At 34.5% G+C, this 15,662-nt stretch overlaps 1 protein-coding gene across 1 annotated transcript in view; it reads right to left on the bottom strand.

Annotated features, from left to right (window-relative positions):
- Window positions 1–3,510: 3,510 nt before the first annotated feature.
- The window catches only part of LOC126879539 (juvenile hormone esterase-like), a 54,667-nt gene continuing 42,515 nt past the window's right edge, over window positions 3,511–15,662 (bottom strand). The window contains exons 5-9 of the mRNA XM_050642693.1: window positions 15,090–15,225; window positions 10,152–10,321; window positions 4,197–4,332; window positions 3,977–4,118; window positions 3,511–3,733 (exon numbers count right to left, since the gene is read on the bottom strand). Coding sequence (XP_050498650.1) covers window positions 3,550–3,733; window positions 3,977–4,118; window positions 4,197–4,332; window positions 10,152–10,321; window positions 15,090–15,225 — 768 coding nt within the window. The 3' untranslated portion in view covers window positions 3,511–3,549. The remainder of the gene's footprint in view (window positions 3,734–3,976; window positions 4,119–4,196; window positions 4,333–10,151; window positions 10,322–15,089; window positions 15,226–15,662) is intronic.

Below are 15,662 nucleotides of genomic sequence, written 5' to 3'. Positions count from 1 at the left end.
GAGAGCAGCATATGTGCCTCCTAATGAGAGACTAATAAGTTTCGAAATCGGTAGAGGTGCTTGCAGCACTCTCTGATTGAACTATAATATGACGCGGGTGTAGTTTCGTGTCGCAACGAAATTAAAAGTGGTTATTCATTTTTGACTATTGTTTTAGTTTTTTGAGTTGAGTTTTTCATATTAAAACCTATTGCTCTTATGTTAAATCTGTGGATTAGTTTGCTGATTCTCTTTATCTTGTGCTATCAATATTGCGTCGTCGGCATAACAGAATATTTTTACTTCTCTGTTTCCCATTATGTATCCTCTTCCTTTGTTGGAAGTGTTTTATGCTTTCATCCAAGATTACATGAAAAGCATGTGGCTCAATGAGTCTCCCTGTATAATTCTGCTGCCAACGTTTATAGATTATATATATATATATATATATATATATATATATATATATATATATATATATATATATATATATATATATATATATATATATAAGTTGTCTATTTTGTTGCTTTGGAATATGTTTTCAATAGTTCACTGTGTCAAATGCTTCCTTTAATTCAATTAGACACAAATACTGGTCTATTATAAATACTCTAGTGATTTCCCAGTAATTTACTTTATAATGCATAAAACACTGTTGTTCATATGATAAACTTATCTTCTGATTCATTAGTTCTTGTAAAATTTTGGTTGTTTTAAGGTGTTATTAACAAGATTATATCTCAGTTGCTTTCTGGTCGATTTTTGTCTCCTTTTGTGAGTAGTAAAATTAATTCTCTATGTCTCCATTGTTCTGGTATTGCATTATGTTTTAAAATTTTTTCGTTATTCGTTACTCTACCATATTATTGGCAGGGGAGTTCGTTAAGGGGGCCGAAAAAAAAATATATCCTTATAAAAACTCGAAATCGTCAGATTAAGATAAGGTAAGTAAAGCACATGCAAAACAGTTTATATTTCAAAAATATGAAATGGGTAAGTCACAAACTTTCACAAGAAAAATGCGAATATTTCGCGAAATAAATGACAGATCGAAAAACTAATGCTCAATATTTTTCAAACATCTATCGAATGACACCAAACACGACTTCCCACGGTTTTCGTTCCAGAAAACTAAAAAATACATGCTCAATATTTTTCAAACATCAAGCAAGCAAGCAATTTGATTCAACCCGACCTGTGGGAAATGTTCACCCTTTCGAAAAGGAACATTCGGGTGTAACAATTCATTGGGGCGAGGTGTTTTGGCCCGAGTAAAAACAGGGATCACCCCACCTCGCTCCAATGCCGCAGGCCATCCCTTTCCCCCCTATAGCACGCTGATGCGCGATAGGGGCACAACTATCGTAGCCAAATGCTCTTCACAATGGAACCCTGGGTAATAAGATTCCAATGTGGTACCCTAATCGAATGCAAAGACTAGGCCAGCGTTAAGCGCTCTAAGCCTTTTATCCTCTAATTACTTATCCGCGGAAACTAAAATTGCTTGCTTGGGCCCCAAGCCATTGTACCAAGCCCCACTGGGCTCCGTCCAATGGCTTGGCGCTCTAGAATTTTATGATTTTTTTGTTTTTTGTGATTTTTTTGGTGGCTTACGCCTTTTTTATGTTTTTTTGTATGCTGATTTTACCTGATCGTCTGTCTGGTATCTTGAATGACTTCTTGGACTACCTTGGTCACTATGTTGGTGACTAGTCTGACCAGGTAGTCTTCGTCTGGGAGGATCGCTGCGGTGGCTTGTTGGCTATTGGCTTGTGTGGCTTTGGCATAGGAGACTCCGGTTGCCTGTTGTCGTCTGTTGGTCTGTTGTTGTGGCCTCTGTTGTGGTGGTCTGTTCCAGGTTGGACATCTTGGGCATCCTCTGTAGCTTGTGGGATGGCTTCCGTGGCAACTGGCGCAGGTTTCTTTTGTTTCTCTGGGTCTTTTACATTGCTTCGAGAGGTGATCTTCTCCGCATTTCACACATCTGGGTTCTTTGTGGCACGCGTTCTGTGCATGGTGGAAGCCCTGACAGTTGAAGCACTGCGTTGGCACTGTCGCTTTTCGTAGGTCTTCTACCACTACCTTCATGTGGCACAGATTGGTGATCAGCTTAGCCCTGTCTACGTCCTCACGATTCAGAGTCAGTACGAACATCGGGAGTTTCCCCTTCAGGCCGGCTCTAGTGGACATGTTTTTAGCTGCGTGGCATACTATTTGGTGTTGTCATTCCATCTCTTTTTGGATTTCCTCTTTGGTGGTGTTTGAGGGCAATCTACGTAAAACCACTTTGGGTTTTATATCCTCATCTATTGGGAAGGCTATCCATTTTAACCTCTTGTCTTTATGCGCCTCTGCATATTCTTCTATAATCCTCACCATTTTTCTGTAGTCGTCCAGGCTTTTCGCCTGGATGAGTGTTTCTCTACCACTCTTGGAGATTTTGTTCGTCGTGTAAACTTTTAGTTTTTGGGCTATGGTGAGGATGGCCCCTGTCTCGTTCACGCTCTGTAACTTAATTACAGGCGGCTTTCTGTGTGGTGTTGCCTGTTGTTCGGGCAACACGGTGGTTTCTTCGTTTGTTTCCATATCCTCTGTCTGTGTTTTGCTCTGGGGGGGGGGGTTTCTTGGTCTCTTTCTGGGCTGGCTGGTGTTGGTTGCCAGTGGTGGGAAGTCCTCTTTCTTCTTTTTTGTCTTCGATTCTTTATCCTGCGGTGGCTTTTCGGCCGTTGGATTTTTTTTCGATTCTCGGCTGTGCCTTTTCTGTTTCTCTGCCTCCAGGGTTTTCCGAACTTCTCTCATCTCGTTGATCAGTTCATCCATCTGGTTAGTCATCTTCGCCATCATTTCTCTTTGTCGAGCTATCTCTCCATCCTTTTTTTGCCAATTTTAGGGCCATCTCTTCCTGCATCTGTTTTAGCATCTCTTTTATGGCTACTTTTTCGTCTTTTGCTTTGTCTCCGTCATCGCTCACGTCTTCTGTCCTCCTAGCCCTTTTCGCTGTTCCTCTCCCTACCGCGGCTTCTGTCTCCATGTCTTCGTCGGTTTCGTCGGATGATTTCTCCACGATTTCCTCTTCGCTTTCCTCGTCCCTCGCTTTCCCTTAAAGACATTTATAAACTCTTTTTGGGTATTATCGCTTCTTAAATTCTGTTGATTTGTAATATGGTCGATCCGTGGAATTTTAAGCAACATTCCCAGACACTTCGAAAGCTCCAAGAGGGTTTAGCTATCGTACTTTAAGTGATTATGTCCTGCTGCCGTATAATATCATTTATCATCTCTTGTATATTTCTTTTATGGTGTCTAATATATTAGCTATACCATCATACTATCGTCAAGGTATTTACGAGAATTCCATTTATTATATCATTTTCATTCTGCTGTGCAAATCCTTTTTTTTTTGGAAAAATATAAGGACAAATGAGTGAGGGTAAAATGACACGGGATATTTCTCTTTCTCTGAACCATTGTATAAATATAAAATATGATAGAATCTATTATTATACACTTAAAATAACGAAAACTATATTTGAAAAGACATATTTTAATATTGTAAAAATTTAATTTTTAAGCAAATGCATTATAGGGTGGTTCCATATACTTCTCTAATATCTGCTTTATTTGAGGATACTGTCTTGGTTGTTCAAGCATTTCAAATGTTGTGTTGATGTTCATATATCGAAGAGAATTGGGCTCCGAAGGTAACCAGATAAAATTATTTAACAAAGGAACTTCTATTGGAGTGGGATTTCTAAAACAATTAATAAAATAAAATAAATCTTAAATACCACCTAAAAACGAATGCTCAATATTTTAATCAGATGGCTATCAAGGGGGTATTTAAGTTCAGTCCTCATAGACCAGAGCATTTAAATTGCGATTATGTGCAGTGCGATCCCCGGCTCACGGGTAAGACTCTGGTCTATGGGAAATTCGATGGTGGCTCATATATCTATGAGTCGCTTTGTTGCGAACGTGTTAATTGAATACCTACAAATATTTAACGAAATTAGTCCACATAACGACGTATTGATGTAACATTAAACGATCTTCTTCTGGAAATTTACTTAGGTCACTGTTACTACCATCATCCCACATATAGTGAAGATCTTCAGCATGAACAACCTTCTCACATCCTATCAAAAGAAAAATAGATATATAAGGTTTAATATAAGATCAACTACAAATGATTTTTTGTATATACCCTATTTTACCTGGTGGCAGTACCATGTCCATAGCTCCTCCTATATATCCCTTGTAAGAAAACTGATAGAAGTAGTACGGCACTGACGTAGATGCTAATTCGACTTGCTTGCAGGTTCCTGTGGTAAACATTTGGTCACTAGTATACTGTAAATAAAATTTGTAATAATATGACTACAGACATTGATATTAATAGGTAAATAGTAAATTTACTTTTAAATCATTTCAATTTAAAAAAGATAAGTTTTCACTCCAATGGCATATAAAATAATATAATGCTATTCTACATCCCACCAGAATGAAAACAATGGGAACCTTCTCTGGTTACACCTCCGAGGCTTCTACAATTTGCAAGCCATACGGATGCTGAGACTAAGGAAGATGAGGGAATTCTACAATTTACAATTCACGTCCCATCTGCTCAGCGCGGTAAAGTTCCAACGAGAATGGTTCCCTTCGTAGTCCATTCAGAGTAAATGTAGATCAAAAATGAATAACCACCCTCAATTTCGTCGCAAAAGGAAAATACAGCCGAACCATATTCCAGTCCAATAGGAGAGTGCAGCAAGCACCTCTACCGGTTTCGAAACTTATTAGTCTCTCATCAGGAGGCACATATGCTGCTGATTTTTTTTTCATTTCAATTTAATCAGATTAATTTAATAATCACTTTTCGCATATATTCATTCGAACATTTAAAACTATTTAAAAATATTCTAGTAATAAAAACTTATCTCCACTTTTGACAATGCGTAAAATGAAAATTACAACACTGTAGTGCTCCATGTTGAAAAAAGACATTGAAGTTTAAAAAAACTCCCCAAACACCTGCCTGGACCAGCCCACACATCAGAGCAAATTAAGACGAGGATCAAGCAACATCTTTATTAACAGGCGTCAAAACAATCCGTATTTACTATACACACATTTACAAGGTTCTCTCCAATCTGTCAAAGGGTATCCCGATTTTGTATAAAAGCAGTTAATTATAATTGATGGATTCGACCGTTACTTGATGGAAGTTCATTTTATCTAACAATAAAACATTGAAAACTTTTGTTTTCTATACTTTAACAAAATCTATTATAACTATGTGACTACAGTTGTTTCGACAGAGTGCATTTCTCAAGTGATTTAGTTTACTATGTGTTTGCCTTTTTAAAATTTTTAACTGAAGAAGTTCAGGGGTGGGGAGCTGTTTGTCCCGAGTTGGTTATTCAGAAATATATCTGTATTTTTAATTTATTAATTTCCATAGATTCTAATAAAGATAGCTTAAGGCCTTTATTTTGAATATGCAGAATTTGAAACTCTTCATTAAAATAATGATTGTGCTCTAGAAGGTGAAGTGAGTATGTAGAAGTGTCTGTTTTTCTATTGTTGAAAGCCCTTTTGTGTTCTGCTATCCGTTTGTCAAAGGTTCTGCCAGTTTGACCGATGTAAGTTTTCGGAGAGTCACCACAAGTTAGTTTGTAGACACCTCTCTGTAGTTGTTTTCTCTTTTGGCTCTTATTGTTCTTAATATATTTGCTTAAGATGTTGTTAGTTCTGAAAGCTGGTGTTATTCCTTTCTTTTATGTGTATCTGGCTATTTTTGTTGTTATCTTGCCAGTATATGTGATTCATTATTTATATGGGAAATAAGCCACAATTAAAATGAAAAAAATAATTTTATTAACGTTTCGACGCCCAAATCGGGTGCCGTTGTCAAAATACAAAATACTACTAAAATAAACAAAAGTGTTGTTGCTAAGCAAAAAAATTCTTCTAATAATTTATTTAATCTGACTCATTTATATTGGCAATTCAGACATATATTATACATTTTAACGTAGAAGACTTTAAAATGATATTGCCAATATTTATGAGTTGCGTTCCTGGGACGACTTACTGAAAGATAGTTCATTCGATTACATGAAATCAACCCCAACTCAAGAATATCCGTCACAAAAAAATTATAGCATGTGATCTGTCTTTAAAAAGACAACCAAATGCAACAACAGTAATTTTTTTTTTTTTTTTCGTTTTAATTGTGGCTTATTTTCCATATAAATAATTAATCATAAAAATGCCACAAGGAAATAGCTTCAGAACAGTATATGTGATAGAGCAGAAGGTACTCGGTTCTTTCTGTGGTGGTGGATAGATCCATTTCAGGCCTTTCTTATTATATGGAGTTTTTGGTTTAAAATGGTATTAATTATTGTTTGTTCCTTATAACCATTGCATACTGCTATTTGTTTATTGATGTTTAGTTCTATTTCGAAGTTATTTTTTGACATGGGAATTTCTGTCAATCTATATGTATCATGCTATGGTATGTTGCTAATTTGTGTTGTGTAGGATGGGATGATGAATTGTGTATAGATGTGTCAGTATGGGTAGGTTTATGATATACACAGAACTCATGTTTGATGTGTAGTCCGGTAATTGTTATATCTAGAATGTTTATGGACTTATTATGTTCTGTTTCTATTGCACACTCAATACTACTATGAAGTGAATTAATGTATGATAGAAATGTCAAGTTGCCTGTTAGTTCCTGTAAAGCATACTAGTATATCATCCACGTATCTCCACCAATATAAGAAATGTTTAAATACGGGATGTTTAGAAATTGTTGTTTCCAGCTGGTCCATAAATATATCTGATAGCAATGGGCTTAGAAGATTACCCATAATAACTCCTGCACTCTTTTTGGTGTATATTTGATAATTGAATTCAAAATAGTCTTGATTTATGCAAATTTCAAGAAGGTGTAAAATTTCAGATGCAATGATCGGATTTGTATTATTATGGTCTAAAAGATTTTTAACTCTAACAAAAGTTTCTGTAGGAGGAACACTAGGAAAAACATTTTTTACTTCAAATGAAATTAGTCTGGAGTTGTTGGGCAATTGAAAATGTTGTATTTTATTAAGTAATTCTAGTATGTTTGAATGACCAACTCGATACAAACAGCTCCCAACTCCGCAATCTCTTCAGTTAAAGACCTTAAAAAGGCAAACACATAGTAAACTAAATCACTTGAGAAAGGCACTCTGCCGAAACAGCTGTAGTCAGATAGTTATAATAAATTTTGTGGAAGTATAGAAAACAAATGTTTTCAGTGTTTTATTGTTAGAGTTGATTATAAGTTTTGTCGTGCCCCTTTTTTGTAAACCACCAGAAAGTCTGACCGAGTAACAAATGAGGAGGTCCTCAAAAGAATGAAGAAGAACCGAGAGGTACTGACGTCCATCAAATCTGTAAAGTTACAATATTTCAGACACATTATGCGAAACGAATCCAGATGTTCCGTACTGCAAGCAATCCTGCAAGGAAAAATATTTGGAAAGCGGGTTCTATCAAGAAGAAAATCATCCTGGTTGAAGAATCTCAGAACCTGGTTCAACACAACAACTGTGCTGCTTTTCCGCGCTTGTGCAGGTAAGATATAGATTGCCATGATGATCGTCAACATTCGTCACGGATAGGAACATCAAGACGAAGAAACAGAAAGTGTTGGAAATTTGAATCTTTTCTTGGTAGCCTAGACCAGTGGTTCTCAACCTTTTTTACTCAGCGACGCACTAACGTACTCCTTACAAATTCGCGACACCCTTATATGTACAAATTTTTGCTAGTGGTAGGTAAGTACAGATGAATATATTAAGCATATTATTTTTTATTTCGTAAGAACATAACAAGCAAAAAACAAAACAGAAAGAATACATAAAATTAGTGTTAAATTTGACCCTGATGACTTTTGCAAAGTATATCTATCCCAGGACGAATTGTAGACAGACACACTCTCAGCTTGCTGTCCACATCAAGGAGTCAACACCGGTAGCTAGATTTTATATTTTTCATCGCAGAAAATGCAGATTCACATAAGTACGAGGTCGAAAACGGCAGTAAAAGGGATACTGCTTTCTTTGCTAATTCTGGGTATTCATTCTTAACTGAAATCCAAAAACCATCCGGAGCTACTTCTCTAAATTTTGATTTTAAAACTGTGTCAGAATACACTTCAGTAAGTTGTTTCTTTTCAGAACAGGTTAATTCTGCCTTGCTTACGTTGTTCTCGTCAAGTGCAATCAACCATTCACAGTTAGCACTCAAGACAGAGGGAAAGTATTTAGTTATCCCTTCTTGCAACTGACATAAGTGCTCTTTCATGCTCTCCTTTAGTAAAGTCTCTTCTTCAGATTTCAAATTAATTAAAGTTATAAAGGTTTCGGGAAAAGCAGTCAAATCGTTTTTTTCTATAACCGAGTTCCAGAATGTAAGTTTTTTGGAGAACGCACTTATTTTATCAGTTGATGATATTATGGTTTCCTTTCGTCCATGCATAGTTGCATTCAAAGAATTTAGCTTATTAAAAATGTCAGAAAGGTAAGCCAACTTAGCACACCAAAGAGGGTTTTTAAGATTTTTACAAAAATCACTTTGGCCATCTTCTGTTTTAAAAAATTCGAGTAGTTCGTTTTTAAGTTCTAAAACTCTGTTCAGTATTTTTCCTTTCGAAAGCCAACGAATTTTACTATGAAATAACAAGACTTTATGATCTGCGCCCATGTCTTTACAAAGTCTCTCAAACACCCTTGATTTCACCGGACGAGTTTTGATATAGTTGATCATAGAAACAACAGTATGAATAACTTCACCCAGTTGGCTTCCATCCGTAGTTTTTACTACCAGAGCTTCTCGATGTAAAAAGCAATGAGTAATTATTATCAACTGGTTTTTCTTTAGTGCGAAACTTAAAAATCCTTTGACATTTCCCGTCATTGCAGCAGCACCATCTATACATATCGCAATACAATCCGTCCACTTTAGTCCGTGATCCTGAAAGAAGGTGTCAACAGTAGAAAATATATCAGCTCCAGTGGTTGTTGTTTCCAATTCACGACAGAATAGGAACTGTTCAATAATTTCGGGTCCGTACACAAATTTTACAAAAGATATCAATTGGGCCTTTCCCGAAATGTCCGTGCTTTCGTCCAGTTGTAGAGCAAATTGTGTATTTGCCAATACCTCCCTAACATTACTTTGAATATCGATTAACAGGTTAAATTTTAAAAACAGTTACAGAGGAAACAATTACGGATTGGCATTTTATTTATTCTTATAACGTGGTATATACCTAATAGTTAAAAAAAATGGTTGAATGCATGATTGGTATATTATAACAAGTAAAAAAAATATAAATAAAAATATCGTATTCGTAAATCTCGCGACACACCTGATAGGTTCTTCCGGCACACCAGTGTGTCGCGACACGGTGGTTGAGAACCGCTGGCCTAGACCCAAAAACTACCACATTCTCGCGTCTCTACATTCAGGATCTGTGTTAATAGGATCTTGATTAGGTTTAAAATTTTGTTTCTGTTTATGTTCTATGTAGTTTTGATTGATGTTATTTGTATTTCTCTCTTATAACAAATTCTTAGTACCTTTGGATAGATTTTTAAATTGTCAGTTTAACCCAATCACGCTTCTAGCCGAGTTCGATCCTCTTCTATCAGCAGCGAATGGGTTAAGATATTCCTAAATTACAAATAACAGTTGTCATATTCAGCAACCTTACCTATGTTATAAATTCTCTTATTTTAATGCATTCTTCATATTTATCCTATTGTGTAGATATTAATGTTATCTCACAAAGTGGTCCTTCGAAACCTAGATAATTAGGTTCTTTTTTACCTATAATCTCTTTCTTAGCACTTTGTTTTAGAATACCACAAAAATGTCTTATATTTTTCTCGACTTTTTTCCACGTTATCAGGTTTTCAATTTACTTTTTTGAATTTGTTGATTCTTATAATTAATAACAAAAAATAAAAAATATATTTATGACACGTGAAACACAAATCTTTATGTACAAATTTATATTTCTTTTTATAAGCATTTTTGGTAAATAGGCTATTTTGTAAATCGCTTTTGAATACAATGGTAAATTTATGTATTTATCTATGACTTACCCTTACGAAATACCCCATATTTCCAGCAAAGCTTGTATTGTGCGTATAAACTTCTTTTAACAATTTTCCAGCGACTGGTCTGTTTTCTGGAGAAGTATTGAGATTTTTGTCGACCAGATTACTAGGATTTTGATCTAATTGCTCTAAAGTTTGTTCACTGGTCGCAAAAGCTAAAAGAAATAATATATAAAAAACCTTGAGGTAGATCAGCGGAATGAATACGAAAATTTGGTTCATCATTGTATTTATATGATTTTTTTGTGAATGTCCTGTAAATTGTTTCATATTATATATGTTACAGTTCAAGTTGATTCTCAGTTAGAGTTGACTCCAACTAGTTGGAGTCGACTCCAACTGAAACGAGCAGTAAAAGTTGATTTTAAAAATTTAAATCAACTTTTACTAGTTGGAGTTGACTCTTCCTGGATCGATTCAGTAAATGTTGATTATACGAGAATCTCAAGTTCATTTTTGATGAGTGTGCGTTTCTTTGTTTTGACCGTTTCATCTACTTGTTAGTATAGCCTGTAACGTCGCCCCCGTTAGGTAAATTATTCTGATTCGATATTTTGCACAAACTTACTCAAAGAAATACATCCGTATAACAATCCTTATAACAAATACACAGGGTGTCACGCGGTACCGCGGTCGAAAAATTGTTTAACCAATTTTTGTTAACCAAATTCACAAAAATAATTTTTATCTACTCTATTTCATATTATGTAAAGCAGCGGTTCTCAATCTGTGGTACATGTACCACTGGTGGTACATATCATTATTTGCGGTCCTGCCAAAGACAAACCATTTTCATTTCCAATAATGACACGAGCCGTCTCACCGTGCCTCGGAGAGCACGTTAAGCCGTCGGTCCCCCTGGGCTAGTGTACATCGACACTAGTTACTTGAAACAGGGTTAAAGATATAATTGGCGCCGGAACTGCCCGAAAGGCAAAAATGCCATACGATATTATATATTATGAAAGTCAGAAACTAAAAAAATCAAAAATTAAAGCTACCTCTATAGGATCCTGAAAAAATTTTTGTCATTATTTCATTAATAAGATATTATTTTTAATTATCAACAATGAGCGCTAAGCGTGTATTGAGGCGGCCGTCAATGTGAGTGCGAGTGAGATTCACCATTGGACGGCCGGAATGGTGCATCTCTTTAGCACTCACCATTGACGGCCGCCTAATACGCACTTAGCGCTCATTGTTAATAATTAAAGATAAAGCTTAGTAATAAAATACAGTCCTCTCTCTCTATAACGATATGCAAGGGACCGAGAATTTTCATCGTTATAAGGAGAGATCGTTATACAGAGAGAGAGAGAAAAAAATCGTTATTGTAATAGTAATCATACTGTACTAAATAACTTGTATTAATTTTCTCTATTGCCCGAGTTATCGATAACTTTTCTTTAACCGAGAGTACTCTACGCTTTTTCGAAAACATCTTGACTGTTCACAGACCGAGATACAACCGAAATTGAAACTTAGAAGTCGTCAATAGTCAATAGAGGACAACATCTGTGTGAAAACAGTTAAGGCACACCGCCCGAACGATAAAAGCGTGTAATACTCAACTTTCTGCATATCGGATTGAAATTTGAACCACCAAATTTTTGCTAAATTAGAGCCACAAAATGAATCACTCACTAATCACTTTGTATCAAGTTACACCTACGCAAGAGCTTTTTCAGTTATTCCCTGTATTTCAATTAAGTGCTATCTTTAATTGGTAAAATTCTCACGGTTTAGTTATCTTACTTATTGCCAAACGCAAATGGTTATGAGTTGTTTCTTGAAAAGTGATGTCATCGAATATTGAAAAGTTATCGTTATAAAGAGAGAACGATATCGGTATAGAGAAAGAATTAATACATTGTCCTTATGACGAACCAAACAATGTTTAGTATTTTGATCGTTATAGAGGAATTATCGTTATATAGGTCACTCTCTGACTTTCATAATAATATAATGGATTTTAACCGAGATATTAAGCCTTGAAAATGGCTATTTTCGCATTTTCAAATTTTAAATCGCGTATAACTCGACAACAATCAATTTTAGAGAAAAATCACAAAATACCTTTTTTTGCTCAGACTAACCCAAATGATCTAAAAAAAAATTGTTCGAAGTGAAAAAATTATTTTTGTGAAATTGTCTAAGAAAATTGTTTAAACAATTTATCGATCAATGTACTGCCTGGCACCCAGTAGATTTGCTATAAGGACCTCTTTTTGAGTAAGTTTGTGAAAAAAATTCGAATCGGAGTAATTTACCTAACGGGGGCGACGATACAGCCTAGACTAATTTGAACATATTCAGTAACATTTAATTTCTAGAATCGGCTGTTGTGTGAATCAGAATCAACTTTTACTAAATGGCATTGGGAAGAGTATACTTTTCCTAGTTGGAGTCTACATTTACTAGTAAATGTTGAATATAAATCTTCATTTTATATTTATAATCAACTTTTACTGAAACCAGCCGTTAGAGTCGACTCCAACTAGTTGGAGTCAACTCCAACTGGATAATAAACTTGAACTGTAACATATACAGTGTGTCAATTTCAAAAGGCGCCACCCTGTATAATTTGCTCCCTATAGAAAACCTAAAAATATGCAAAAACACGTCAAATTTATTTGTGAGGGTGACATTGTGTAGACCAATTTTCAACTAAAGTACAAATTACATCAACCCTCTAGCGGGGACGGACACAAGTCCCAAAATCTCTAATAGAAAGGGGGACTGAGTGATACCTCATTAAAAGTCGTTCAACTACCTTTTTAAAAATATCCCATACGTTATATTTCTTTTCAGTACTTTTCGAAAAATCTTGGACTCAATACTCCAAAAAAATTTTGGAGATTTAATAATAAAATAAGTATGTACTAAAAATAGGTAAAAATACTAAAAATAAATAATATTATATATTATGTGTGTAATATTTTTAAAAAGGTAGTTGAACGACCTTTAAGATGAGATATCACTTAGCCCCTCTTTCCCTTAAATATTTTGGAGGCTGTGGCGCCCTTCACTAGAAGTTTGATGCAATTTAGTTAAAAACTGGTCTACAAAATTGCCCTCATCAATAAATAAAACTTTATTGATTTATAAATCCAAATAAACAATAAATGCAAATAAACCAATACACACGACAAATGCTCTAATGTTACTGTCACTGAAAATTATAAACGTCAAAATTTATAGTAAACAAAGCATCAAAGACTTTAAACAAAATATTGTTTATCCTTGTTTAACTTTGGCGATTTCTATGGACAATCGGCATAATTTTGCGATACTAGTTTCTTTGAGTAAAAAAGAGACCTACTTATAAAAAGTAATTCGTAAATAATTTCATATATAATTTCATAAAAACCTACAGTCGGAAAAATGAAAGGATACCCATGAACGAACATATAAAACACGCTGTATTTTCCTGTCAATGTGTCACAAAGAAAATTGTCCAGTGCAAATACATGTAACAATAATTATTACATGTACTTGCGCTGACCAATTTTTTGTGTGACACGGTGACAGGAAAATACAGCGTGTTTTATATGTTCGTTCATGGGTATCCTTTAATTTTTCCTACTGTAAGAGTGAAAAAACTATATTATCTAAAACTAAGGTATAGACCAGCGGTTCTCAAACTGTGGTACATGTACCACTGCTGGTACATATAATTATTTGCGGTGGTACACAAAACGCAAAAACAGCCAAAATCAGCACCACTATTATAGTTAATTAGATTACCTACCTAGATAGTTATTTAATTTAGGTGGTATGGTACCCTCGGAGATCCGTGGAAAAAATTTACACCCAAAATAACAAAATACAGTTTGGCAACACTGTGTGAATGTTGATAGTAACAAGATAAACAGAACTGTAATTTAGTCCAGATAAATTAGTATATTTTTGTGTCAACAACAATGAGATTTTTCAACCAAATAATGTTTCACATATGATGTGCAAAATAATTTTGAATTGGTTTCTGCTAATGAGCTTGCTTTTTTTGTCATTAAAGTAGAAAAAACTTTAAAAATTTATTCTTTCTAATAATTATCATTCAGTTCTCGTCTTATTATTTTCACTGTACTAATATTTGTCGACTAATTTACAATGATTAATGCGATGTTAAAACATTTTATCGTTAGCGGCTTCTGGAGTGTCTGAGACATATCTAATTTCATTAATAAAATGCACAGTCTCACCGATTTGCACTTGAACCATACCAAAAATAATAAAAAGTATTTTGTGGTACATGCCTCAAAAAGATTGAGAACTACTGAGCTAGACTGTTCCCAAGCTGCATGAGTTTCATTTCTATTGCGCTCCGTTCATAATCAGGACAGCAGAAGTCGGTAGTAGATCAAGTGGTTCTTGAATCATTTTCTATTTTACAGTTTCTATGTAGACACAGTTCAGTCGAATTTCATCTCTCGGTTAACAGGAAAACATAAGTAATTGAAATATGTATTTATTTTCTTGGTAATAGTGAGTAGGTAGATAATTAAATTATTATAATTATTATCATAGGTTCTACTTCTGTATTACAGAATTTAGTGACCTTGTTTTTGCTTGAACAGTTTATACCACTTTAGGAAAATGACTATCAAGTATTTTAGTGTGGACTTTTAGTATCAACTTATCTAGTTATCTGATATAACAGCAAGGTTAAGTATAATCTTAAAAATGTTTTGTTTTGATGACAATTAGTACCTACTTGTACCTATTTAATTAATAACAAATGTCTAATAAGTACCTGTGCAATCTTATTCCTTATATTTACATTCACAACGGTTGTTATTGGTTTTTAAGGAAAAAAAGCCTAGTCACTTAGAGTAAATAAATAAATTAAAAAATGACTTATACTCTGATGACTGAAGAGTAATAATGAAAATATTGAAAAAATGAGAAACTTTTTATTACCTATGAAACCCCATTCTTCGGAATTAAATCCAATTATAACAGGAACATTTTTGTAGTTTCCGTCCAAAAACGCTTGAAAACCTTGGTAGGAAAATGGACCGGAATCTTCGACAGCAACTCCACCAGGTATTCCAGACTAAAATGTTTCATTATATTAGGGTGATGCAGATAAATGGCCTATTAGAAATATCTCGAGAACTAAATGCAACAGAATCATGAAAATTGGAATGTAGGGGTTTTGAAGAGTGATCGACTTAATGAAAATATTTTCATCTATTTGCTACTTCCAGTTATACCGGAAGTTGCTTTTAACTTCGTTTTTTTAAATGGAATATCCTGTACATTTTTACACTTTTAAATTCTTCTCGATGTCTTTTTTCTTAAAATATAAGGTTTTGTAAAGTTGTGCAGGGTAGTTTAAAACATAATTAGGTTTTTTTTATTAATTTCGTAGCAATTTTCACACCTTGTAGAATTGTAGTATTTCGACATCAAAAACTATTTAATTTCAAATTATTTTTAATGTCTACTACTGTTAAAAATTATTAGTACAGCTGAACGATGAATCTTAGT

Source organism: Diabrotica virgifera, chromosome 2 (genome assembly GCF_917563875.1).
Source record: "Diabrotica virgifera virgifera chromosome 2, PGI_DIABVI_V3a".
In the NCBI taxonomy this organism is placed as follows: Eukaryota; Metazoa; Arthropoda; class Insecta; order Coleoptera; family Chrysomelidae; genus Diabrotica; species Diabrotica virgifera.
The sequence above is the reverse complement of the archived record's forward strand: the minus strand, read 5'-3'. Positions and strand labels throughout refer to the sequence as shown.